Raw genomic sequence first — 27,039 nt, 5'->3', positions numbered from 1 at the left:
ATGAAGGAAGGAACTTTCATCCATCAAGAAAAATATGCGAATGATCTTGTCAAAAGGTTTGGATTGGAAAAGTGCAAAAAGATCGACATACCAATGTCATGTTCTCGAAGATAGACAAGGATGAAGAAGGGAAGAAAGTAGATCAAAAGCTGTACGGGAGCATGATCGGTTCACTTCTTTATCTTACGCTTCTAGACCTAATATTTTGTTTAGTGTTTGTATCTCGTGCTAGGTTTCAATCAGATCCTAGAGAATCACATCTCATTGCCGTGAAACGAATTATCAAATACGTTGCTTCATCTTCAAGCATCGGTCTTTGGTATCCAAAAGGGGAGACTTTAATCTTCTAGGATACTCAGATGCAGATCTGGCCGGTTGCAGAATCAATAGAAAAAGCACCTCTGGAACTTGTCAACTACTTGGAAACAGAACGGTGTCTTGGTTTTCAAGGAAGCAAAGCACTGTAGCTCTCTCAACAACAGAAGCAGAGTATGTAGCTCTTGGGAGCTGCTGTTCGCAAATTCTATGGATAAAACAACAGCTACAAGACTTTGGCATTGAAGACTCATGCACGAAATCGATGTGACAACACCAGCGCTATCAATCTCACCAAAAATCCAATCCTTCATTCAAGAGCAAAGCATATTGAGATTCGACATCACTTTATTAGAGATCATATTCAAAATGGAGAAATCTCGATTCAATTTGTTGATTCAAAAAGTCAACTAGCGGACATATTCACAAAGCCTTTGGAGAAGAATCAGTTCGACTTTATCCGCTCGAGACTCAACATTTTGAAGCTTGAAGAAGTTAAAGTCTAGAGACTCACCAACTCTAAGACTCGATCTCTTAGACTCGAATCCCGAGACTCAATCATTCATGGCTATAGACTGTAAGTTGTATTTGATCTAAAAAGTACTAATTGTCATATTAACTCGAAAAGGTACGATCTTTTGTTTAATAATTTTGGCAGTTATTGATTTTGAAAAGAAGTGATCGTTCACTTTCCTTGCACCAATTGAACTTCCTTTTTCAAAACTGAGTTATATATATACAGTTTTTTCCTTTCCACAATCTTCAAAACCCTAAAAGGCACTCTCCTCTCGATACTGTTTCTACTCTTTGTTCATCGTCGAGAAAGTGGTCATTTTTCTTGGGAAAGCAAGTGAAGGAATCCTCCAATAGACAAAGAAAGATGTCGTCTTCGAGGAAATCATCAAGAATCGCAAACGGGGGACCACAAAGAATGAAGAAGGGACCGACTCATTTCGATCTCACTGAGGAAGAAGACTTACCAAGTCAGCGACAAAGTCCGATTCGCTCTCCTCCACGTCATTCAGCATCTCCTGCCCCACAAAGTGCAAGTCATAATCTGGAAGAAGAGATAATCGAGGATGCCGACCCAGTAAGAGTTCAAAAGCCCTCCTTTTTGTATAATCTTTATCGTGCATTGAAAAGCACAGGTACTCCATTGAACTATATAGATGACTTCCTTAAGGACAAAAATTATGGGAATGAGTATCTTTTTCTGAAGAAAATGGAGGAATGGGGAATTGCCCCGAAAGGAAAAGCGAGAGGAAGCACTTGCGAACATTCCAAGAGATCCTCGTATGCCGGGACAAAATCTGATTGACGGGAACGATGATGACAAAATGTTCCTTGAATTTAAACCTAAAATGGGTGTGGCAGCAAAGGTGAAAGGAAATCGGATGGATTTGTTTAAATCCAAGGATCAAGAAAAAGTGTATTTCAGTTTGTTGAAAAGAGGGGTAATCAACCCTAGAAGTGTCGATTTTGACTTCCTGGATTCCATCAAATTGAACCTAAGAGAGAAGTTGAATTTGCTTCAACTTGAGACTTTCCGCTCGACTCTGAGACGGGTATGATCATCGACCGCTTATTTCTATTCAAATCTTAGCTTTTGGATGCGAATAGAATTTCATTCGATGTTTGAGACAAAGTCTATGTGGTAGATGTGAATATGTTGGCGGACATAGTTGGAGTTGAACGGGGACGCTATCTCCCAATCAAAGTCTCACCTGCTCGAACTACTCGGATCTTGTCAAAGATAGGGATGTAGATAAGAAAATTATCTATTCCAGGATGAATGCCATCAACATTGTGCTTCACAAGATTGTGATCAATTGTCTCGGACCTAAGTCTACTTCAAAGACTTCGTGTCTCTTTCAAAGCAAAATTGATGTATGCGATCAACTCGGGACGGAAGTTTTCTCTCCCGCACACTATTCTTTTCCATATGTACGAGAGCAGTGTCAAAAGACAAAGGACAATTGCCTTATCCTGGTCTGGTGACCAAGATCTTCAGACATCTGAATATTGAACTGCCACATACTTTTTGTGTTCGAACGTGTGATAAGATGGTGGTAGGGTTGAAAATGTTGATGAAGATGCGTCTGCAAGAACTTTCCAAGGCAATGGAGAAATTCAAAGTGAAATCTCCTGTTCAGTCTGCTTCAAAGAGAAAAGGAAAGGAGGCCATTAGAGCCTCATCGAAAAGAAGAGAAGAACTCTCATCCCGGAGGATGAAGATGAAGAGGATGAAGATCCTACGATCCATGCACTGATAAGAACCAGACGTTCTGTGTCTCAGCCGAGAGAATTTCAGAAGAACCAGAGAGAAGAAGAAGAACAGAGAGAAAAGGAGAAAGAAGTTGAGGAAGAAGGAGAAGAAGAAAAAGAACAGTCTGATAAATGCGAGAGAAGGGAAATCAAGAGCATGATCATCACTCTTCCCCTTTCGATGTCCTAGAGACAGGGGAGTTAGCGAGCAAGAGAGGTCTCCACCTCATGCTGCTGAAGATCCAAGACAATCTCCAGAAGACCTAGAAGAAGTTCAGGTCTCTCAATTGCCTGAAGAAGGTGATACGTCGATTCCAAATCTGCCAGACCGTACAGAAGCGCCATCGTCTGCATACACACCATCTGAGAAAGCCAATGCCAGTACACAGACGGATGATTCTGCAGATCTTCGTAGTATCATGAATATTCTTCTGGAAATGCGTAACCAAATATATATTCTGGATTGTGAAATCCAAGCTTGAAGCATCTTTGGACAAGCATCTTCGATCTCTGGAAGATAAATTCAAAGACCTCGCTCCGCAACTTCAAGCCAATGCCAAGAGAGAAGAGGTAGCTCATCTGCGAGAAGATCCGAAGAAGCTCGAAGGAGTAGTCCGATCCATTGGGGATTTCCGGATCGTGCGCATTCCCAAGCGAGACATGACTCCTTTCTCACCCTCTTTTTAATGATGACAAAAAGGGGGAGAACCAATTTGAACAAACATTATTTTAAAATTTTATTTGACTTTTGTGTTTATGTTTATTTTTGAGTATGACTTGAGAACTTGAACTTGAGTGTTAGACTGAATTGGCTGTGGATTTTGATGCTTGACTAGTTGCATTTATATCAAGTATTGTTACATGGTATTACTCATGAAAGACTAACCAATTTGCTGTGGATGCAGAGTCTGGTTGTTAATTAATCTTTATGAGTTAGCCATATTGCTTGAGAAATGTTTTTGCAGGTCAAAGATGTTCAAATCTTCAAGAAAGTTTTGTCACCATCAAAAATGGGGAGATTGTTGGAGAAATCTTTCCAGAATATTTTGAAGCTGAAAAAACATTTCTATCAGTCTAAGTCTGGATATCGATAGTTAAAGTCTCAAGACTTTATAGTCTCAAGACTTTGTAATCTCAAGACTCAAGACTCAAGACTCAAAATTATTCTCACTGATAGTCTTTCTAATCCAGTGTTGAAGGAAATCCAAAGCCGAGGTTTATGGTTGAGGATTTGATCCTATCCTCTGGAATAGATTCTTTGGTTGGATAATCATTTCGGATTCTTTAATTCTTATCTAAGATCGATTGAAGATCCGATGGTCGACGAAATAATCTTGGATTATTCTATTCTTGGAAACCGAGATCCTGATTGTATGGGCGAACAGATTGATGGGCTATCATCGATTCCTTAAATAGCTCGGATGATCTTCTTGATTGATTCCGTCCAACGGGTAGATTGGAGGAATTCCTTTGGTAAGTGCCAACGGCTATGATGGCATGAAGGAGTATAAAGGAAGACGTTCTAGTTGTCTTAAGTGTGTGATCGATAGAAAAATTCCAGAGTCCGAAGATCCTTGATTGTTAGTTGAGACCGAGCGAAATTGTATACGAGAGTGTTTATTCTTGGTGACGCCTTGAGTGAGTGTGGTAGATCATCTACACCTAGAAATCAAGGAAGATCAACACTGTAACAACTCTTTGATCATAGTGGAATCCAGCCAATCGGCTGTCAGTGCAGAAGAGTGGACGTAGGCTTGGATTAAGCCGAACCACTATAAACCGAGTGTTCAATTCTCTCTTTCCCTTACTCAGTCTTGCGATTGAATTTTTAACTGTTGCAAATTCTCTAATTGTTTAAATATCGTGCAAGCTTCGAGAAATTTTTTGTATACCTATTCACCCCCCCTCTAGGTACTCGTACTAGCTATTTCAGAAGATAATCCAAAGGAAAGGCCACATCGATTGTGATGTTCAATCTTTGCAGGAAGCTCAAAGGTTTGAATTGCATGTGTTCGTCGTTTGGGTGCAACCAAATGTCCAAGTTGCCGTTTACCATGAACTCGTATACCAAGGCTTTGAACTCATTACGATGGGAGTCGATGCTCGAACAAGCAGTCAAGATCTTAACAAGGTTACGATGCCGAATGCTGCTGAGTGCTTTGCATTCGGCCAAGAAGCCCTTGAAAGCTCCTTTCTGCTGGAGATTCAAAACCTTGATGGCCACGATTTTTCCGTCGGGACCAAGAGTTCCTCTGTACACATTGCCAAAACTACCTGAACAAGAGTTAAAAATTATTGTGGTCATGCAATGTGGTACTACTGTATGAACTATGAAGGGTGTTCTCTGTACTCATTTGTTGTGGTTAAATGTTCGTCTACATATAAAGATTACCTGAACCAATCAATTTGCTTGAACAGAACCCGTCGGTAGCTTTGAATAGAGCATCATACGAAATTCTCTCGTGAAAATGGCCGAGGGAGCGGGCAGGCAGATGTTCCTTCTTCGAGTTTCTCAACCAGAAAAGAGATATTAAGGACAGTAATGCCACTGCACAAGAAGCACAAATGATTATGTCCACCACCCACTTCGAAGGTCTATGCTTCATCGATCTCGGGAACGATTTTGCTGGACATGAAGGCAAACGCAGTTCAGGTATGCCCCCACATAGCTCGGGTTGCTGTCAACTTCGAAGGCACTAGTGTTTCCAAATATCACACGTACAGGTACTTCGCCTTTGAGATTGTTGAAAGACAGATTCAAGAATTGCAGCGATGACGACAAGTTAGCTAAAAACTCTGGGATTTGCCCTGACAGGTTGTTATTGGAAAGGTCGAGAAAACGGATGCCTTTTAACCCCTTGAACTGAGGAATGGGTCCTCGAAAATGGTTCGACTGCATATACAGCTCTTCGAGTCCCAAACAGTTGCCCAAAGTTGTAGGAATCTCACCTGAAATTTGATTGTATGAAACGTCAAGAGAAATGAGGTTCTTTAAGTTTCCAACATCGGGTGGCAGGGGCCCAGACAAAGAGTTGTGAGATACATTCAAAAGTATTATGAGGGAGGACGGTCTGATCATGTGGCTAGGAATGGTCCCAGTAAATTTGTTATGACAGAGGCGCAGATCTAGCAGGGACTTGCAGTCGCCGAGGCTCAAAGGTATGCTTCCTTCTAAGCTGTTGTTGTACAAGTACAGACGTATCAGACCGGTGATGTTACCTATGGTCGAAGGTGTGTGTCCAGTCAACTTGTTTTGGGCCAAATTCAGAGATTTCAAGTTTGATAGCCTCCCAATAGACATTGGAATGTTGCCTGTCAGCATGTTATCGTTCATATATAATAGATGTAGACTAAAGAGGTTTGCAATTGCTTCAGGAATTCTCCCATGAATTCTGTTTGTCGACAATTGTAGCCTCTCCAGTTGGGTTGAGAAGTTACCAACAGAAACAGGCAGCTCGCCTTTGAACTGGTTATGTTGTAAATCTAGCATTTCAAGGTTGCTGCAGTTGGCCAAATCAGCAAGGAAACTTAGACTGTCGGTTGCGCCGCTTCCGAGAAAATTAAACCCAAGGCCGAGCCAGCTCAAGTTTTGAAGCCCTCCAAAGCTGGCCGGGACATGTCCAGTGAAGTTATTGCCATAGAAATCAATTTCTGCTAAGTTCGTGACGTTGGAGAGTGAATCGGGAATGGGACCTGTGAACTGATTAACTGCCAGATATAAAATTTGCAGATTTGGAAGCAGAAGGCCTATGTCTCTCCTGATACTACCAGAGAACAGGCCTAGGGTCAAACTTATGGTATTGAGGGATGACAAGTTGTAAAGGGCAGGGGGGAAGCCACCTGTCAGCTGGTTTTGACCTGCCTGAAAAAATTTAAGCCTCGTTTGGCTTATAGAAATGGGAACTCCTCCTGTCAGGTTGTTGCTCAATAGATCAAGCTCTTCGAGGTTGGAAAGGTTTCCGATGGAAGCGGGGATTCGTCCTATGAGATTGTTGAACGGAAGGGAGAGCGTCTGGAGTTTTGACAGTGACCCAAATTCGGAAGGAATGGAATTGTGGAGACGATTATAGTCGAGCTCGAGAGTCACGAGGCTAAGACACATGGAGAGATTTCTAGGAATTCCACCTCCTAAGGCGTTGTGGCTCAAGATCAGGTTTTCAAGCCTGAACAAGCGCCCGATTTCAGAAGGAATGAAACCATGGAAAGAGTTGTTTGCGAGGTTCAGGTATCGGAGGAACGAAAGGTTTCCGATATAAGGGGACACGGTCCCAGCCAGATCTCGTCCATCTAGGTTCAAGGCGGTGACTCGTTGGTGTCTGAGACCACAAGTGACTCCAGTCCATCGGCAGAAATGGAGGGAATCATTCCAGGAGGCCAAGGTTCCTGCAGAATCATCTGTTAAGAGGGACCTGAACTCTTGCAGAGCAATTTTATCAGTCTCATTTCCTGGAGCGCTACAAGAAGCGAAGCTCGTGATCATGAGCTCCAGGATCAAGACAGCAGGGAAGGCGAGTGAACAGAAATGGCTCGAACTCATTTTCGGGTTCACTAGTGTCGGTGAGGAGATGCTGAGATAGCTATGATGGTGCCTCGCTTGACCTGAAACGTTCCATTTATAGAGAAGGCCAGAGAAGCGAGCTTGGAAGTTGAAAGCATCGAAACTTAATTAGCCAACTACACGGTTACGATTGGGAACCCTGGATAGGCGCTGTCTTGAATCATTCCGGGGACGAGGCTGAGACCTCTTCTAGCACTTTGACTTGAACTGCTTGAATCTTAAATAGGGCTGCAACTTGGCAGTCCCAATTCGAAGGCCAAATGTTGTCAAAATTGGCTCAGCCAGGGGCGCACGAGTTGATCGGTTCCATTCATTGAGAACCTTCTGTTGGAGAAATCTTTCCAGAATATTTTGAAGCTGACAAAACATTTCTATCAGTCTAAGTCTGGATATCGATAGTTAAAGTCTCAAGAATTTATAGTCTCAAGACTTTGTTATCTCAAGACTCAAGACTCAAGACTCAAGACTCAAGACTCAAAATTATTCTCACCGACGTCTTTCTAATCCGGTGTTGAAGGAAATCCAAAGTCGAGGTTTATGGTTGAGGATTTGATCCTATCCTCTGGAATAGATTTTTTGGTTGGATAATCATTTCGGATTCTTTAATTCTTATCTAAGATCGATTGAAGATCCGATGGTCAACGAAATAATCTTGGATTATTCTATTCTTGGAAACCGAGATCCCGATTGTATGGGCGAACAGATTGATGGGCTATCATCGATTCCTTAAATAGCTCGGATGATCTTCTTGATTGATTCCATCCAACGGGTAGATTGGAGGAATTCCTTTGGTAAGTGCCAACGGCTATGATGGCATGAAGGAGTATAAAAGGAAGACGTTCTAGTTGTTTTAAGTGTGTGATCGATAGAAAAATTCCAGAGTCTCGAAGATCCTTGATTGTTAGTTGAGACGAGCGAAATTGTATACCGAGAGTGTTTATACTTGGTGACGCCTTGAGTGAGTGTGGTAGATCATCTACACCTAGAAATCAAGGAAGATCAACACCGTAACAACTCTTTGATTATAGTGGAATCCAGCCAATCGGCTGTCAGTGCAGAAGAGTGGACGTAGGCTTGAATCAAGCCGAACCACTATAAACCGAGTGTTCAATTCTCCCTTTCCCTTACTCAGTCTTGCGATTGAATTTTTAACTGTTGCAAATTCTCTAATTGTTTAAATATCGTGCAAGCTTCGAGAAATTTTTTTGTATACCTATTCACCCCCCTCTAGGTACTCGTACTAGCTATCTCACCTTCTCCGAATTCTCCAATCGCGATTAGGATTTCATCCTCCATTTGTATTAAATTCACTTTCGTAGTGATGGAAATACCATTGTGTTCTTGATGTTGTGTCTTTAATGTGTGACTAGGGAAGAACTTTGTGTATTATACCATTCTTGATGATTGGTGGAAGTTTTGGGCCATTTCTCATTGTTTTCTGTTTTGGTGTTTCCACGTAAAATATTGGTGATGTTGTTGACTTTTTGTCTCCTTTACAATTCGGCATTATATTTACTTATTGCGAGATTGTATCAGCTGGTCATTGTCGGGGTTAAGTCAATTTTGATCAGTTTAATTTTGAGGGAGATATTGATCTTAGATTGGGTTGGTTCTTGGTGAAATGTTGATCTGGGATTGCGTTATATTAACTTATTGCGAAGTTATGATATTTGTGATGTCATTTTCCCTCAAGTCCGTCATCTGCAAGCTTCACTCATATTCAACCGACCTCCGATCATGAGGCCGTGAATGAATAAAAGATGATTCCCATATAAGGCAAGAGGATGTTGTTCTTTCGAGTGCACGACTGAAAAAAAGCCATAATTAAAACACCCAATAGAATCTTCCCTCTTTGTACTCCGTTAAAACACATCAGCTTCAATTGATCTCGTTCTTTTTTGCAAGAGCCTAGACGACGATTCAGCAAGAGTTCTCATCGCTGGTGGGGGGATCAATTCAATCGAAGAAGCCGCAATTTCCTTGCTGCAATCTTAGAGTAAACAACATTAATCAGTGCTTGTTTTAATCACCATAACTAGACTAGGCTTCAAGATATTCAGACAACTGCAAGAAAGCAGACCTTTATGCAGCTATAGCCTATTACCATATGAAACTAGAGCTCGAGTTCTCATCACTCTTGCCCTATTCTTCAACAATTTGTTGACCAGAGCTTGAGCTCAGGGCCCATGACCTCCCATCACTGATGGAGTTAATGAAGGCAACCACCAAATTATCTCCAGTTGACCGGCACTAAAAAGAAGAAAAGAAGGCTTCAAGATATTCAGACAATTGCAAGAAAGCAGACCTTTATGCAGCTATTACCATATGAAGCTAGAGCTCGAGTTCTCATCACTCGTGCCCTATTCTTCAACAATTTGTTGACCAGAGCTTGCGCTCATGGCCCATGCCCTCCCATCATTGATGGAGTTAATGAAGGCAACCACCAAATTATCTCCAGTTGACCGGCACTAAGAGAAGAAAAGTAAGCACTAGGGCGAAAGAGACTGAAAAGGACTCGGAAGCTCGCGAACGACGGAGTCAAATCTGGTGTACGACGGACCAGAAGCTGGTGAAGGACTTAAAAGCTCGTGGAGGATGGGACCTGAGAGAGAAGCCATGACGACGGACTGAAGCTCGCGAGGAACAGGCGAGTCGCGGCTAGGACCAGGCAAGGAGAGGGTGAGAACCATTTGCTTGAGCAGCCGAGGAGAAGAAGAAGGTAACGCAAAAAAATTGAAGGAAGAACCATAATGAGAACCATAATGCCAATTCAATTCGGTGATTTTCTTCATTTTTTACCTAATCTTAATTTTCTGACAAAATTGTCCTCGCCCAAAAATGTCTGCCGGTGACAATAGAGCCTTATTTAAGATTAATTTGATCACTTTAAACTCTTATTTAAAACAGAATCATATTTGGTCATTTTTAAAGGTAATGATCCGACTTCAAGTCCTTATTTAAATTTTTTTCCTAGAGTTTAGAATGTCATTCTAGTTTTAGAAAATTATGAGAAATTTGTATGTGAATTCATATATCAACATTTAACTATTGTGAAAGTTTCAAGAATTAAAAACTTTAAAAAATTGAAAATTTTCAACCATTTGTTTTGTATTAAATAAAAATTAAAAAGCCAATCCAAATAGGCGTTCTTGCTTTGGTGCTCATAACTTCCCCTAGTGGATGAATTGATTATTGCATGAAACAATACATCTACCTTATGATCAAATTTAGGGTAGGCAGTTCCTATCCTAAAACCAGAAACAGCACAATCAAGACCATTTTCAAAAAAATCAGAACCGGAAATCGTTCATTGGTTTCATGGACCCACTTGATCCGATTCCCGATGAATCCATGGAATTAGTTGAAAGGTCTCCAACAAATTCATTCATGGATGTCTTAGACAATTGACAGGTGCAACTCCAACTTAGATTAGCGTCATTAGCTTTCATAAGCCATCGTCACTCACCTCACTGCAATTGTTTTGGACCACAAACCAATCCTCCTCAACACAGATGGTGAACAATCCCTTGGATCATCAACTCTTTTCAAGTTTGTAGAATTTTGGATCCAAGACGTCTCTAGCACCCAAGTTATTTGCCTAGTCATGGGAAACACCAATTAGAGGTTCTCCGTTCTTCATCTAGTCCATAGAATTTAACTCGCTAGAAGAGCCCCCCAAAATTGAAATTGAACTCACTTTGGTCATCTCTAGGCTCAAATATGTCAAATTCAAGAGCACATATAAGCTCTAAAAATTTCCAAAAAAAAAGTTTTGTGTGTGTGTGTCTTGCATGTATATAAATAAATGCAATTCAACGTGGTCAATCTAATAAACTTCCTTCCATATCGGGATGATTGTTCTAGTGGTAAAAGGATCACATCTCTCATGAGATCACTAATTAATTTACGACACAAGTAAGCCTTTGAACGGCTCATGGCGCGATGCCTAACTGCGGCATATCTCATGCAAAAGGACTTCTTGATTAACATCATGTTAATCGGACGAGCTCGCTAATTTTGGATCTTCGGAGCATGGGCAATAATTATAGCTAAAACTAAGCGCCCTGTACTGCATGCAGAATCATTATGATATGACCTAATGTGAATTGTCGATACCGATAGTCGCCCCCCATCTTGTTAACTATTAAAAAAAAAAAAGATATGTGTAAAAAGTTTTAAAATTTGTCACAAAAGTATAATTCAGTTCTAAAACTCGAATCAAGTTCTAAAACTTGTTAGAGCGGTTTATCTGACCTACATGGGAAGGGGGAGATGGGGGTTGGGATGAGACAATTAGCTTCAGCTGTGAATTTCGATTCTCACGCTTTGCAAATATTCGGGGTAAAAATCTGAAAGTGAGTTGAAAGTTAGAGAAAGACTGACAAAAAAAAAATTGGATAGATTTAATGGAAATATTTAATTACACCAATTGGACAAGTTCTAGAATTTATTACATTTTTTGTAAGTTTGGATATTCATTTTTACATTCATGATAAGTTTTAAGATTTCCAATGAATATATCCAAAAAAAGAAGGGAAAAGTAGCTCCTTTCAAATTTTGTTTAGGGAAAATTTCAAATAAAAAACTGAAGTGTCATCGTTCTTCAAATGAAGATTCAAAGTGGACTTTATTTCAAATAAATGTATGAAATGGCCAAATCATTTCAAGTAAGGGCCTCAGGTGGTCAAATCGTCTCAAATAAGAATATTTCGCTAGCTAATAATTATTCCAATCATTGAAGAAAGGGTATTTTGGTAAAAAAAATTATAATCATATATTTTTTTTCCTTTTGTTCCTTTTTCTTTTTTCCTCTTCCCTCTCCCATGGCCATCGCCATTGATGGCCGATGGAAGTTGCCCACCTCAAGCGAGGGCAAAGGTTGCCCTTGCCAAATTTGGCGAGAGTCGCCCTCGCCTAGACTAGTGAGGATTACCCTCGCTAATATTGTGCGAGAGCCACTTGTTGCCAGATCTAGCTTGAGTGACCTTCGCCCAACCCAACTTGGGCAAGGGTGCTTGAGTCCAACGAATGGAAGGGGAATAAAGAAGAAAGGAAAAAAAAAATTAAACATAAAAACACCCTTTGGTACGAGAAGTTAGATCATTTTTTGAAAGAAATATGGCCACTTCATATTTTTATTTAAAATAAATTCCACTTCAAGTCTTTATTTAAAAATATTCAAAAAGATTCGATCACTTCAAGCCATTATTTAAAATAAAGTTCATTTTGAGCTCTTACTCGAGAAAATAATGAGACTTCATGCATTTATTTGGAATTTTCCCTTTAGTATAGGTCCCTTAAGAATAAACTATTTTCAGAAAAGCCCCTCCCGTTAACTCAAGAAACCAAACGGCGGCGGAAGCTGTTGGAGAAATCTTTCCAGAATATTTTGAAGCTGACAAAACATTTCTATCAGTCTAAGTCTGGATATCGATAGTTAAAGTCTCAAGATTTTATAGTCTCAAGACTTTGTTATCTCAAGACTCAAGACTCAAGACTCAAGACTCAAGACTCAAAGTTATTCTCACCGACGCCTTTCTAATCCAATGTTGAAGGAAATCCAAAGTCGAGGTTTATGATTGAGGATTTGATCCTATCCTCTGGGATAGATTCTTTGGTTGGATAATCATTTCGGATTCTTTAAATCTTATCTAAGAACGATTGAAGATCCGATGGTCGACGAAATAATCTTGGATTATTCTATTCTTGGAAACCGAGATCCCGATTGTATGGGCGAACAGATTGATGGGCTATCATCGATTCCTTATATAGCTCGGATGATCTTCTTGATTGATTCCGTCCAACGGGTAGATTGGAGGAATTCCTTTGGTAAGTGCCAACGGCTATGATGGCATGAAGGAGTATAAAAGGAAGACGTTCTAGTTGTTTTAAGAGTGTGATCGATAGAAAAATTCCGTAGTCCAAGATCCTTTGATTGTTAGTTGAGACTCGAGCGAAATTGTATACCGAGAGTGTTTATACTTGGTGACGCCTTGAGCGAGTGTGGTAGATCATCTACACCTAGAAATCAAGGAAGATCAACACCGTAACAACTCTTTGATCATAGTGGAATCCAGCCAATCGGCTGTCGGTAAGAGTGGACGTAGGCTTGAATCAAGTCGAACCACTATAAACTGAGTGTTCAATTCTCTCTTTCCCTTACTCAGTCTTGCGATTGAATTTTCAACTGTTGCAAATTCTCTAATTGTTTAAATATCGTGCAAACATCGAGAAATTTTTTGTGTATACCTATTCACCCCCCTCTAGGTACTCGTACTAGCTATCTCAGAAGCGAGCTCTGAATTCAAGCAGCCGGGGAGGATCGCCGAATACCAGAGAACAATGGAGGCGTGGGACAAGCTCGAGCGAGTACAGTCCCGAGTACTGGAGCGCATTTCCAACCTCGAGCTCGCTCTCCTCGACCGGAGCTTCTGTCCCTCCCCCTTCTCCGTCTCCGGACAGCCGTCGCCGTCGCTCGGCGTCCCGGACTCGGATTCCGGCTCCGGCTCAGGCACCGAAGCCCGCCTCTCGGCGATTCTCAGGAGCAACGGCGTCGCGGACTTTGCTTTCAAGAGAGTCCCGGGGGACTACTAAGATCGGTCGTACGAGGAGAGGCGGAGGATCCTCGGCGCGCACTCGATCGATCATCTCTGCAAGAGCATCGTCATGGTGAGTGGCGCTTTACGTGTTGCTTGAGCTTGTCGGAAGTCGGCGCTAGGTCGCTCGCGATTTTGATTGCGTAGGCGAGTGGAGGAGAATTGCGTAGGGGGCTAGTCGGCTCGTTCTAGCATCTTGCTGTCGATCGTTTCGGCTTTCTGGCCTGCAATTGAATCCTTGGATGACGGCTATTGTCTTTAATTTTGATTTTCATTTAAGGAATTGAGGAAGTTTAAGATGGATGGTGGTAATGGATAAGAAAACTGAGCTGAATTTGATTTTTCGATTAGTAATGTAGACATTTCAAAATAAATTTGTAAGGTGGAGGTGACTACGGGGTGGCTAGAGGAGGTTTCGGAGTTGATATTGAATGACTGAAGAAAGCATTTGCAGCCGTGGTCTTTGTTTCGATGGAAACTTAGATTCTTCGTTTCCTGGTTCTCCATTGGCAGTCAATGGGCATGCTACCACATAAATTTGCCAGAATAAGTAGTTTGTGTATAAGTTGCGATGATGAGCACAGGGATTTGCAAAAAAAAGGGAGAATGAGACCTAGAGATTGCATCTCCGGCCCTTTTCAGAAGCGATATAAAACATGATGGTGCTGTTTAAGACACCCTATGGATGATATTGTAGTGCTAAGGTAATCCGGAGAAGAATTATGGCATTTGAGAACTGAGGAAGGTTAACATGTAGGGCCTTGGCCACATGCATTCATGTAAGCAACCTGCCCGTGTGGACAAATGCTTATACACACTTGATGGGGAATGTTGGTTTCTTCAAGTATAATCAATCTGAATGTAAATATAATACTCAGCTTTCCCGATAAAAATGACCCAAAATAGGGGAAAATAGAAGGGAAAAGGAGCCATGGTTGGTGAAACATTAACTATTTGTGGTTCTATTCTTTACACCAATTTTTTGGGCTACCTATTCTTTTGTCTCTATTTTTGTGGGCGATGTATGAACACAAAAGTGCATAGTCCCTATGTATTTAACCTGGATTATTTCTATGCCCTGTTGGTTTGTAGCTTTAGTGTGTTTAGGCATTGTGAGATTTTGTGGAAATCAACCAACTATTCTAAAAACTTAAGTTATTTGATGAAGGCGTGATTTATTATTTAAATATTCTAACACTTCCTCTTCTTTTGCCTAGTACCAAGCTTGGAAATTTACTTAGGGAGGCATATGGGGCCTGAAAAAATTCGAACTTAGGATCTCCAGCTCCAATACTAGTGTTATATGTGGTATTGGGCCTTTAGAGGTTCCAAAATCTGATTTTAATAAAATTTTTGTTAAAATTAAACAAGAATTAAGTTAAAATTAACAAAAAAAAAAAAAAAAAAAGACAAGAAGAAGAATAGTCGGGCAGCGAGGGCTTCATTTTATGTTAGTCAAGTTAGGTGGAGTTTCGATTGCTCCAATTTTATAAATTTTAGGATTTTATATGTTCATTATCGAATATGTCGGGTGCTGTCCAATATATCATTCTAAAAAATAAAAATTCTAATACTTTGCCGCAATCCATGTTAGTAAAATTTTATTTTTTTGAATAAACTCGTTTAACTGGTGACACGAGGCATGCAATCTCTAATCCTTTTCTATAGATCAAAAAGAATAACCGGCGATTATTTACTACCCGAATTTGCTCATAAACTTCCATAGACTAACCCCTTAAAAGGAATTGACCCACTAAATTGGAAAGGATAGAAGTAAAAGCTGTTCTCAAATATGGAACTAGAAATCCATTGCTGGATTCTCAAGACAAATCATGGAATAAGCAGAAAACTGAGGTTGCTGTTGTTAGGGAAATCCCTTATGATGTTTTGAAGATGACAAAATAAATCAAAGGCTACTAACATGTTTGATGGTTGAGTAATAGACCATGTAGATGATAGAACATGTAAAGGATTTTATCAAAGTCAGAAGACGGCCAGAAGACTAAACGTAACATATGTCCAGAGTATATTTTGAAGATTTCCAGACTTCTGTGTCAAAGTCTGAAGACTGTGTCAAAGTCTAAAGACTGTCAGACTCAAGACTCAGATTGTAAAGTCTACAGATCCAGATTGTAAAGTCTCAAGACTCATATCGTAAAGTCTAAAGACTCAAACTTTACATCCAGATTACGATGAATGGTAACTCAAGCCCAATCATACAACGGCTAGTGATCTGGTTTGGATTCCACATCAATATTGATTTGATTGATTCAATCTAATTGATTGATGATTGGATCTTGAAGATAAGAATTCTATACGAAGAAGCTTTACTTATGGAAACCAAGATTTCGTTTGTATGGGCGATCGGAATCAATTTGGGATTTTACCTTTGTCACTCAACGGCTACTAAATCTTCTAGATACAGAGCTGTCCAATGGGTATATTGGAAGACGATTCTCCGGGATATTGTCCAACGGGTAGTTTGGAAATTGAGGAGTATTTAAGGAGATGAAGGACCGATGAGCAAGTAAGAGACGGAGCGTAGAATTTATAATTCCAAAGTCTAAGCAACTTTCGATCATATACTTGTCTCTTGAGAGCTTAAACGTTTGTAATCGTGAGAGAACTACCAAGAGAGTGACTTAGTGAGATAGTGTGATCTACTAAGTGTTTGCACTCGGAGTTGTAATCTCTTGTTGATTGCATAGTGGAATCCAGCCAAGAAGGCTGTTATCATGGGAGAGTGGACGTAGGCTTGGATTAAGCCGAACCACTATAATTTCTGTGTTCTTATTTTCTTCCTTAACTCCTTTATTTTGTTCATACTAGCACTCTCAATTGGTATCAGAGCTTGTGTTCTTACTTTATTTGAAGTGTTTTACTTCAGAGTAAAAGATCCATGGCTAGTATGCTAGCACCAGGGCTGGTGGAAGGGCAAAGCAATACAAGACCACCTTACTTTGATGGAAAGGATTACAACATCTGGAAAACAAGATGAAAGCTTTTCTACGATCAAAGGATCCTCTGGAATGGGATGTGGTGGAAAGAGGAATTACTCCTACTGCTGCATCAGCATCCGAAAGAGGGAAAGAAACTGTTGAAACCAGCGGAATGTCTCAAGAAGAGATAAACAAGAGACAAGCACTCGATGCAAAAGCAATTTACTCTTTATATTGTGCTTTATCACCAACTGAATATAACAGAATATCTTCTTGTGATACAGCAAAAGAAGTCTGGGACAGATTACATATCACTTATGAAGGGACAAACCGAGTGAAGGAGACCAGAATTAACATTCTCCTTGGTCAATATGAAGCCTTCAAAATGAAACAAGGAGAATCTATAACTGACATGTTTAGCCGTTTTACAGATATTTTCAATGGCCTTGAGAATCAAGGACAGAAAATTTATGATCCTATGAAGGTGAACAAGCTACTGCGAGGACTCTCCAAGGATTGGAACCATGTCAAGACCTCAATCCGGGAGACTCAAAGGATTATGCCACTCTCCGTTGATGAATTGATTGGCACTCTTCAATCCTATGAAGTGGAACAACTTAACGATGAAGATCCTGAAGGTAAAAAGTCCATTGCTTTAATATCTAATGTTGTTTTTGATGAAACAGACTCAGAAAATGACTTGGACGGCGAAGAACTTGCCTTTATGGTCAAGAAATTCAAAAAGTTGAGTAGAAAAGGAAGGAAATTCGATGGAAGAAGTCAATACAAGCATAATGGCCATAAAAGAATCATGAAAGAAGATGATGATCAAGAAAATATATGCTTGATGGCACATTCAGAATCTGAGTCTGATTCAGACATAGACTCAGAATTAAAGTCTGACTCAGACATAGACTTAGAATCAGAGTCTGATTCAGAACCAGACTCAGAATACGATGAGGAAATCAAGGTAAGTCATTCAGCAATTCCTTTCAAAGTTTCAAAATATATAAATGAGCTTTGTTCAAATCTTAAATCTTCTCTTAAAAGGATTTTCGAACTTAAAAAGGAGAATTCTCGACTTAGGCAACAAGATCTTTCTCAAGTCTGGAGACCTATTAAGAAAAATTGGATAAAAGCAACATATTCTGCTAACTCTCATGGACCCAAGAAAAAATGGGTACCAAAGAAAAGATAAGTTATTTTTGCAGGATATAAAGAAGAAAGAAGAAAGAGGATTTGGTAAGGAATGTTTTATTCTCAATTTGATTTGGGCAATAATTCTCATTATGCTTGATATTCGATATATCCTTGGTTGATTGAGATTTTATAATGATCATATTTTGCTTTATGGAAGAAAGAATCGTATGATTTATTTTTGTGATTTGTGAGTTGAGATTTGATCTAGTACGTGTGATTATTTGAGATAATTCAGATTATTTTGTCTAATTTTATACTCTCAGATATAATCATATTTTGCAAAGTGAAAATCTGTTTTACGTGATGATGCAAGATATTTTTAGATATTCAAAGATTTCATTCTCCCTGATTTTATTGTGCTAAGTGAGAATTTATTTTTCAGAATATCATTGTGCATAATATTCTTTCTTTGAATAATTTGTTACGATAAATTAAGAAAGAATATTTGATTATTGAGATTTTCTATTTTACTCTAACGTCAAGGAAGGATCCAAATTGATGGATACCAAAAAGGGAAATGAGTTGATTGCAGGAAATTCTTTAAGGGAAGGATGATTGCGAATCTACGCAAATTTTGGTGCAATCAGAAAATATCTCCTGTGACAATTGGGGGAGAAAGCAAATCCAAAAGAAAAGGAAAAGAATCGTGATCATCTCAAAAAGGCAACAAATTGAGGGGGAGCTTTGATCAATTATGGAAAAATCTTTTTTGATTGATCGTGCTCTTATTATGGATGGAAGGAAAGGTAATTGTGTCAGAATTTATTCTACAAAATCTGGTTAGTGCATCTCTTATCACATTTTGTCATTAACAAATCTCATATTGATATTATCATTTTATTATGACAAAAATGGTACGTGAATTTTATGATGCATCCGTGATTTTTATTGGATATTTGCTGATATATATAATCGAAGTGAGCTATATTGCATATCTTTAATAGTCGAAAAAAAAAAAGCTGATTTTTGGAAATTGTGATTCATGCAAGATATTGATTATCATTCTCTACGTGAATCTATTATTATAGCTTTTTGATTATGACAAAAAGGGGGAGAAGATATGAATATGCATATGTGCTGATTGGTTGATATTATTTATTGCATAATATTGAGCTGCGATTATTTTCTAAATATTATTATGCTCAATCTATTTGTTATCTTCTGATATCCTTTGATTTAAAAGTATGTTTACAAATCTGCATATTCAGAGATTGTTTTGTCATCATCAAAAATGGGGAGATTGTTAGGGAAATCCCTTATGATGTTTTGAAGATGACAAAATAAATCAAAGGCTACTAACATGTTTGATGGTTGAGTAATAGACCATGCAGATGATAGAACATGTAAATGATTTTATCAAAGTCAGAAGACGGCCAGAAGACTGAACGTAACATATGTCCAGAGTATATTTTGAAGATTTCCAGACTTCTGTGTCAAAGTCTGAAGACTGTGTCAAAGTCTGAAGACCGGACTCAAGACTCGGGTTGTAAAGTCTACGCACTCCAGATTGTAAAGTCTCAAGACTCATATCGTAAAGTCTAAAGACTCAGACTTTACATCCAGATTACGATGAATCGTAACTCAAGCCCAATCATACAACGGCTAGTGATCTGGTTTGGATTCCACATCAATATTGATTTGATTGATTCAATCTAATTGATTGATGATTGGATCTTGAAGACAAGAATTCTATACGAAGAAGCTTTACTTATAGAAACCAAGATTTCGTTTGTATGGGCGATCGGAATCAATTTGGGATTTTACCTTTGTCACTCAACGGCTACTAAATCTTCTAGATACAGAGCTGTCCAATGGGTATATTGGAAGACGATTCTCCGGGATATTGTCCAACGGGTAGTTTGGAAATTGAGGAGTATTTAAGGAGATGAAGGACCGATGAGCAAGTAAGAGACGGAGCGTAGAATTTATAATTCCAAAGTCTAAGCAACTTTCGATCATATACTTGTCTCTTGAGAGCTTAAACGTTTGTAATCGTGAGAGAAATACCAAGAGAGTGACTTAGTGAGATAGTGTGATCTACTAAGTGTTTGTACTCGGAGTTGTAATCTCTTGTTGATTGTATAGTGGAATCCAGCCAAGAAGGCTGTTATCGTGGGAGAGTGGACGTAGGCTTGGATTAAGCCGAACCACTATAATTTCTGTGTTCTTATTTTCTTCCTTAACTCATTTATTTTGTTCATACTAGCACTCTCAGCTGTCTCTACTTTCCCAGAAAAGAAGACAGACAAGTTGGCTGAAGGACATAAGAAGGAAATCCATCCATACACTACAGGAGTGCATGGAGACCTTCCATCACAGCCTCAAGGACTCTCGGAAGGCTCTCGTTCTCGACGGATGGTTTCATAGGATCTCACAACAACGTGACTGGACCCAAGTACATATAGATGTCTCATTACAGGAAAATAACCATAGGAATAGTCGAAGTCCATGTTTTATTTATTATGCAGAGCGTGCTAGTTTTGCTTGCTGACCAACCAGAAGCTGCTGGTTTGGAGGCTCACCAGCTAGCAAGCTGAAGCCCCTCAAAGTCCAAGGCCCTCCCTGGTAGCTCAGTTATGGACGAAGGACTTCGCGGATGCCCAAGCTAGCCCGCCATTGACATGGAAAGAGCCGCGTGGCTCTAACAAGCTATGCTGTTGCCCGCCTCTATTTACAGTTTCCCCCCGTCCCACTCAAAAACCAGAGGTGGAACAGGCCACCTCCTCGCACCTGTCCCCTGCAAAATATGAAAAGAGAGGAGGATACATCGATCAGGCTCTCAGCAATTGTCCCGATACTTGTTATCATGCGAGCCGATTTACTAAATCCAAAGATATTGTGGAACAGTGAAGCAGTGCTAGGGATACAAGGATACAAGCATATGGCGACTTAAAAAGGTGCTTTACTTGGTGCAGGGCTCTGTATTCTATCCTCATGGATGCCGGTTTTGAGAAACTTGTCTCTGATTGAGAGCAAGTCCCGTGCGACACCATTCATGTCCTTCCTGTCTTTTGGTGATTCTGCTGAGCAAATTAATCCGATCTCGAAAACCGATATCAGACATTCGGCTTGGTCGATTCCACAGTCTCTCCATATCCCCTCCTCGTCCATGCTTTCGCCTACTTCCCCGCAGAAAATTGACTGATCCAAAATCCCCGTTGCTCGCTTTGACAACACTGACTTGACGAACTTCTGAAGGTCAAAATTCTCTTTAAATATGTTGTCCGTCGGTCGTCTTCCAGTGAACATCTCTAACAAGAGAATTCCGAAACTGTACACATCCCCACTTGTTGATGGACGAACGCCCATTCCATATTCTGCCAGTCCAGAAAAAGTTCCTGTTAGCTCGATTACTCTACAAGGTCATTGAAAATCTTTTGATTTTGTGGATGTAAATGTAATTGTGATCTTTAGAGCCGTACCTGGAGCAATGTAACCCATGGTTCCCTGAAAAGCAGAGGAGCTAGGATGACCCGAAAAGATGTCTTTGCTAGAATTGAAAATGAGCCTCGACAATCCAAAATCACTGATGTGAGCTGTGAAATCATCGTCGAGAAGAATGTTGCTTGGCTTCAGATCACAGTGGATGATTGGAGTTCGGCACTGGTGGTGAAGATAATCCAAAGCAGAGGCCACATCGATCGTGATGTTCAATCTTTGCAGGAAGCTCAAAGGTTTGAACTGCAGGTGTTCATCGTTTGGGTGCAACCAAACGTCCAAGTTGCCGTTTACCATGAACTCGTATACCAAGGCTTTGAACTCATTACGATGGGAGTCAATGCTCGAACAAGCAGTCAAGATCTTAACAAGGTTACGATGCCGAATGCTGCTGAGTGCTTTGCATTCGGCCAAGAAGCCCTTGAAAGCTCCTTTCTGCTGGAGATTCAAAACCTTGATGGCCACGATTTTTCCGTCGGGACCAAGAGTTCCTCTGTACACATTGCCAAAACTACCTGAACAAGAGCTAAAAATTATTGCGGTCATGCGATGTGGTACTACTGTATGAACTATGAAGTGTGTTCTCTGTACTCATTTGCTGTAGTTAAATATTCATCTATAAATAAAGATTACCTGAACCAATCAATTTGCTTGAACAGAATCCGTCGGTAGCTTTGAATAGAGCATCATAGGAAATTCTCTCGTGAAAATGGCCGAAGGAGCGGGTAGGCAGATGTTCCTTCTTCGAGTTTCTCAACCAGAAAAGAGATATTAAGGACAGTAATGCCACTGCACAAGAAGCACAGATGATTATGTCCACCACCCACTTCGAAGATCTATGCTTTATCGATCTAGGGAACGATTTTGCTGGACATGAAGGCAAACGCAGTTCAGGTATGCCCCCACATAGCTCTCGGTTGCCGTCAACTTCAATGGCACTAGTGTTTCCAAATATCCCACGTACAGGTACTTCGCCTTCGAGATTGTTGAAAGACAGATTCAAGAATTGCAGCGAGGATGACAAGTTAACTAAAAACTCTGGGATTTGCCCTGACAGGTTGTTATTGGAAAGGTCGAGAAAACGGATGCCTTCTAACCCCTTGAACTGAGGAATGGGTCCTTGAAAATGGTTCGACTGCATATACAGCTCTTCGAATCCCAAACAGTTGTCCAAAGTTGTAGGAATCTCACCTGAAATTTGATTGTGTGAAACGTCGAGAGAAATGAGGTTCTTTAAGTTTCCAACATCGGGTGGCAGGGGCCTAGACAAAGAGTTGTGAGATACATTCAGATGTTAAGAGGGAGGACGGTCTGATCATGTGGCTAGGAATGGTCCCGGTAAATTTGTTATGACAAAGGCGTAGATCTTGCAGGGACTTGCAGTCGCCGAGGCTTGATGGTATGCTTCCTTCTAAGCTGTTGTTGTACAAGTACAGAAAAATTAGACCGGTGATGTTACCCATGGTCGAAGGTATGTCTCCAGTCAAATTGTTTTGGCCCAAACTCAGAGATTGCAAGTTTGATAGCCTCCCAATAGACATTGGAATATTGCCTGTTATCATGTTATCGTCCATAGATAATAGATGTAGACTAAAGAGGTTTGCAATTACTTCAGGAATTCTACCACGAATTCTGTTTCCCGACAGTAGTAGCTGATTCAGTTGGGATGAGAAGTTACCAACAGAAACAGGCAGCTTGCCTTTGAACTGGTTATATTCTAAATCCAGCATTTCAAGGTTGCTGCAGTTGGCCAAATCAGCAAGGAAACTTAGACCGTTGGTTGCGCCGCTTCCGAGAAAATTAGACCCAAGGCCGAGCCAGCTCAAGTTTTGAAGCCCTCCGAAGCTGGCTGGGACATGTCCAATGAAGTTATTGAAGGGGGTATCAATTGCTGCTAAGTTGGTGACGTTGGAGAGTGAATCGGGAATGGGACCTGTGAACTGATTAAATCCCAGATATAAAATTTGCAGATTTGGAAGCAGAAGGCCTATGTTTCTCCTGATACTACCAGAGAACTGGCTCTGGGTCAAAATTATGGTATTGAGGGATGACAAGTTGTAAAGAGCTGAGGGGAAGCCACCTATCAGCTGGTTTTCACCAGCCTCGAAAATTTTAAGCCTCGTTTGGCTTATAGAAATGGGAACTCCTCCTGTCAGGTTGTTGCTCCATAGATGAAGCTCTTCGAGGTTGGAAAGGTTTCCGATGGAAGCGGGGATTGGTCCCATGAGATTGTTGTTCGGAAGGGAGAGCTTCTGGAGTTTCGACAGTGACCCAAATTCGGAAGGAATGGGATTGTGGAGATGATTATAGTCGAGCTCGAGAGTCACGAGGCTAAGACACAGGGAGAGATTTCTAGGAATTCCACCTCCTAAGGCGTTGTGGCTCAAGATCAGGTTTTTAAGCCTGAACAAGCGCCCGATTTCAGGAGGAATGAAACCATGGAAAGAGTTGTTTGCGAGGTTCAGGTATCGGAGGAACGAAAGGTTTCCAATATAAGGGGACACGGTCCCAGCCAGATCTCGTCCATCTAGGTTCAAGGCGGTGACCCGTTGGTGTCTGAGACCACAAGTGACTCCAGGCCATCGGCAGAAATGGAGGGAATCATTCCAGGAGGCCAAGGTTCCTGCAGAATCATCTGTTAAGAGGGACCTGAATTCTTGCAGAGCAATTTTATCGGTCTCGTTCCCTGGAGCGCTACAGGAAGCGAAGCTCGCAATCACCAGCTCCAGGATCAAGATGGCAGGGAAGGTGACTGAACAGAAATGGCTCGAACTCATTTTTGGGTTTACTAGTGTCAGCGAGGAGATGCTGGGATAGTTATGGTGGTACCTAACCTGACCTGAAACATTCCATTTATAGAGAAGGCCACAGGAGCTTGGAACCATCGAAACCATGGATAGGCCACAGGAAGATCAGATTCAATCATTCGGATCCCGTATCGATGTTATCCACAGATTGAATCATTTCGGGGACGACTCGCTGAGACATCTAGTGGCACTTGACTTGACTTGACTTGACTTGACCTGAATGTTTAGAGTATATAAAGTATCGGAGTGCATGAATCTTAAGAAGCAATCATGCAAGTGTTGAACTACTGCTTTGAGCGTGGAGCCTGAGAGGAGATAAAAAATAGAGAGGCACTTGATTTGACTTGAGTTGCCTGAAGGTTTAGAGTATAAAAAGTATCGGAGTGCGTGAATCTTAAGTTGCAATCATGCAAGTGTTGAACGGCGATTGGAAATTCGAATTGCACCAAACAAAATCGTTTTTGTGTGTCTTTGTTGAGTTAGCCTTCCGACGAACTACGTAAATGAGAAAATTAATAAAAAATTACCACGTAAGGTTTCCGGCAAGATTTACTAAATATGAAATTCAAATATCCTATATTTCATAAAAAAAAAATGGCTCATGTCACTTTCGTAATTTTTTGCATTTAAGTATTCGATTGTGCCAAGTTTTGACACTTGAGGTGTTCTTTTATCGGGAAAAGGACCAATTTCAAATAATTTATTTGTATGTTCTTGCATTAAGAGCTGGTGCCGTGCACATTGCGTAAGTCCTTAGTTCTCACTCCTCGCTTGTATCGAATTTCTCATGGTCGCGACGTAACGAATTCAGGAACCAAGGACGACGGCTTCGGTCAACTCGTATGCTCTGATCATTTCGATAAAGGAACTGATAAAATCCCATCCCTGATGGTGCAGCGGGCATCACTGGATTTCGATGTTTGCGATCTTATCGGGTTACAACGAATAGGGTTCCAAGTTCCAACCAAAGGCTCAAAACTGAAGGACTACTATTCACCGAGGTTGCTAGTGCGCAGGCGTGTCAGTCGCGGTTTGAGTCATGGAATTGACTGAGATGATGGTGGAGACGGTTGGAATCCCATGGCTGGCTCCCCTCGAAAGAATGCGTTTACATGAACATTTAAAAAAGAAAAAAGAAAAAAGTGCTTACGACATGGTCAAAGTGTGCGAACGCCGAACGGTCTCATCACCCGGAGGCCCCGCTTCACGGACTTTAGCGGGAGAGAAAAAGAATGGCAAGCCTACATAGATTTTTTATATGTTTTTTTTCCTGGATACCAAGCTTATCCGGGCCTTCCATATTCAAAGTTCAATAGCCACCCAGAAAGGACTAAATTTGGCAGGGATCTCGATCAACCTGATTTTCACGAACGACGCGCTTTGCCGGCTCCCTCCCCGTGTCCACTAGCGCAGCAGCGCTCCTGTCCAGAGCGAAGAGAAGGCCAAAAAGCGCCGCCGAAGCAGCATGAGCAGGCTTCTATTTCTATTGCTACGCAACAATAGAGCATAATAGCATTTTGCGCCCACATCTTACCAGAGCAAGTTAGGACATAACCATGTGGAAAACAGGGCAGGGATTCTCTATAATGACACCGTAGACCAATTGAAAGGGATGTAGCGCCCTTGTTTTGGGTAAAAAATGTCACAGATTTTGTTGGAATTTTGTTTGTTAAAACAAAATGAGTGATTTTTATTTTGTCCCACATAGAAAAGGTGGGAGCATGTTGGTCAATTTATAAATGTGGGAATTCCTTTTTGTAGTTAACGGAATGATTGAGTGGGGCTAGACCCCACCATACCCGCGTGCGGGTGCGCGATTATTTGGCGCACTTAGAACGCCTGCGCGCCCGCGGTTTAATTAACATTAATCCCTTGCTAATTATTTATTATTTATTATTTAATTCAAATGTTGCCTTTTAATTTGAGAATTTTCGAAAATGAAATATAAAACGAAAATTCGAAATTCAAAATTCTATTTTAAAAAAAAAAAAAAACTATTATTCCGAAATTTATCTGTGTCTTTTCAAGACAACCTTTGAAAAAAAATTACTTATTCGGTTTTGCAATTTTTTTTGAAAGGTTGCAATTGTTTGGTTTTCGACTTCTTCTGAAGAGTCTCATTTGTTTATCCGAACAATTTTATAAAAGACGTGTTTGTTCATTCTTTAGCAATTTTCACGAAGAGTTGCAAGACTGTTTCATATATATATATATATATATATATATATATATATATATATATATATATATATATTTGTCATTTTTCGGAAAGAGAAGGTGGTCAATTTTCGAGTCTTTTTTCTGAAAAACTGCAGCCAATTTTTCGATTGTTTTCCTAGAGAGACCCTAAAGAAATACTATAATTGCTATCTAGTATTCTCATCCGAGACTTTGTTGTATCTTGGAGGATTTTTGCCGGTGACCATTAGCAACGTTGTGGGGCAAATAATTCGACTTCTTCTGAAGAGTCGCATTTGTTTATCCGAACAATTTTATAAAAGACGTGTTTGTTCATTCTTTGGCAATTTTCACGAAGAGTTGCAAGACTGTTTCATATATATATTTGTCATTTTTCGGAAAGAGAAGGTGGTCAATTTTCGAGTCTTCTTTCTAAAAAACTGCAACCAATTTTTCGATTATTTTCCTAGAGAGACCCTGGAGAAATACTATAATTGCTATCTAGTATTCTCATCCGAGACTTTGTTGTATCATGGAGAATTTTTGCGGTGACCATTAACAACGTTGTGGGGCAAATAATTCGACTTCTTCTAAAGAGTCGCATTTGTTTATCCGAACAATTTTATAAAAGACGTGTTTGTTCATTCTTTGGCAATTTTCACGAAGAGTTGCAAGACTGTTTTATATATATATTTGTCATTTTTTGGAAAGAGAAGGTGGTCAATTTTCGAGTCTTCTTTATG

The 27,039-nt window shown here is 40.3% G+C and overlaps 3 protein-coding genes across 3 annotated transcripts; all 3 read right to left on the bottom strand.

Moving 5' to 3' along the window:
- Nucleotides 1-4,504: 4,504 nt before the first annotated feature.
- On the bottom strand, nucleotides 4,505-5,320 carry LOC120293563 (probable LRR receptor-like serine/threonine-protein kinase At3g47570). Its single transcript, XM_039313239.1, has 2 exons — nucleotides 4,973-5,320; nucleotides 4,505-4,854 (listed from the first exon to the last, which is right to left on the bottom strand). Exons 1-2 carry the CDS (start codon nucleotides 5,184-5,186, stop codon nucleotides 4,505-4,507), a joined length of 564 nt encoding a protein of 187 aa, XP_039169173.1. The 5' UTR covers nucleotides 5,187-5,320.
- A 110-nt stretch (nucleotides 5,321-5,430) lies between these two features.
- Nucleotides 5,431-7,117, bottom strand: LOC120293562 (putative receptor-like protein kinase At3g47110). The gene is made up of 2 exons (XM_039313238.1): nucleotides 5,624-7,117; nucleotides 5,431-5,529 (listed from the first exon to the last, which is right to left on the bottom strand). Exons 1-2 carry the CDS (start codon nucleotides 7,115-7,117, stop codon nucleotides 5,431-5,433), a joined length of 1,593 nt encoding a protein of 530 aa, XP_039169172.1.
- A 13,414-nt stretch (nucleotides 7,118-20,531) lies between these two features.
- Nucleotides 20,532-24,088, bottom strand: LOC104445970 (putative receptor-like protein kinase At3g47110). Its single transcript, XM_039313237.1, has 5 exons — nucleotides 22,689-24,088; nucleotides 21,945-22,573; nucleotides 21,296-21,826; nucleotides 20,780-21,190; nucleotides 20,532-20,610 (listed from the first exon to the last, which is right to left on the bottom strand). The coding sequence occupies exons 1-5, from the start codon at nucleotides 24,086-24,088 to the stop codon at nucleotides 20,567-20,569; spliced, it is 3,015 nt and encodes a 1,004-aa protein (XP_039169171.1). The 3' UTR covers nucleotides 20,532-20,566.
- Nucleotides 24,089-27,039: the final 2,951 nt, after the last annotated feature.

This window comes from Eucalyptus grandis, chromosome 5 (genome assembly GCF_016545825.1).
Source record: "Eucalyptus grandis isolate ANBG69807.140 chromosome 5, ASM1654582v1, whole genome shotgun sequence".
NCBI lineage: Eukaryota > Viridiplantae > Streptophyta > Magnoliopsida > Myrtales > Myrtaceae > Eucalyptus > Eucalyptus grandis.
Note: the sequence above shows the minus strand (reverse complement) of the source record. Positions and strands in the feature narration are given on the sequence as shown.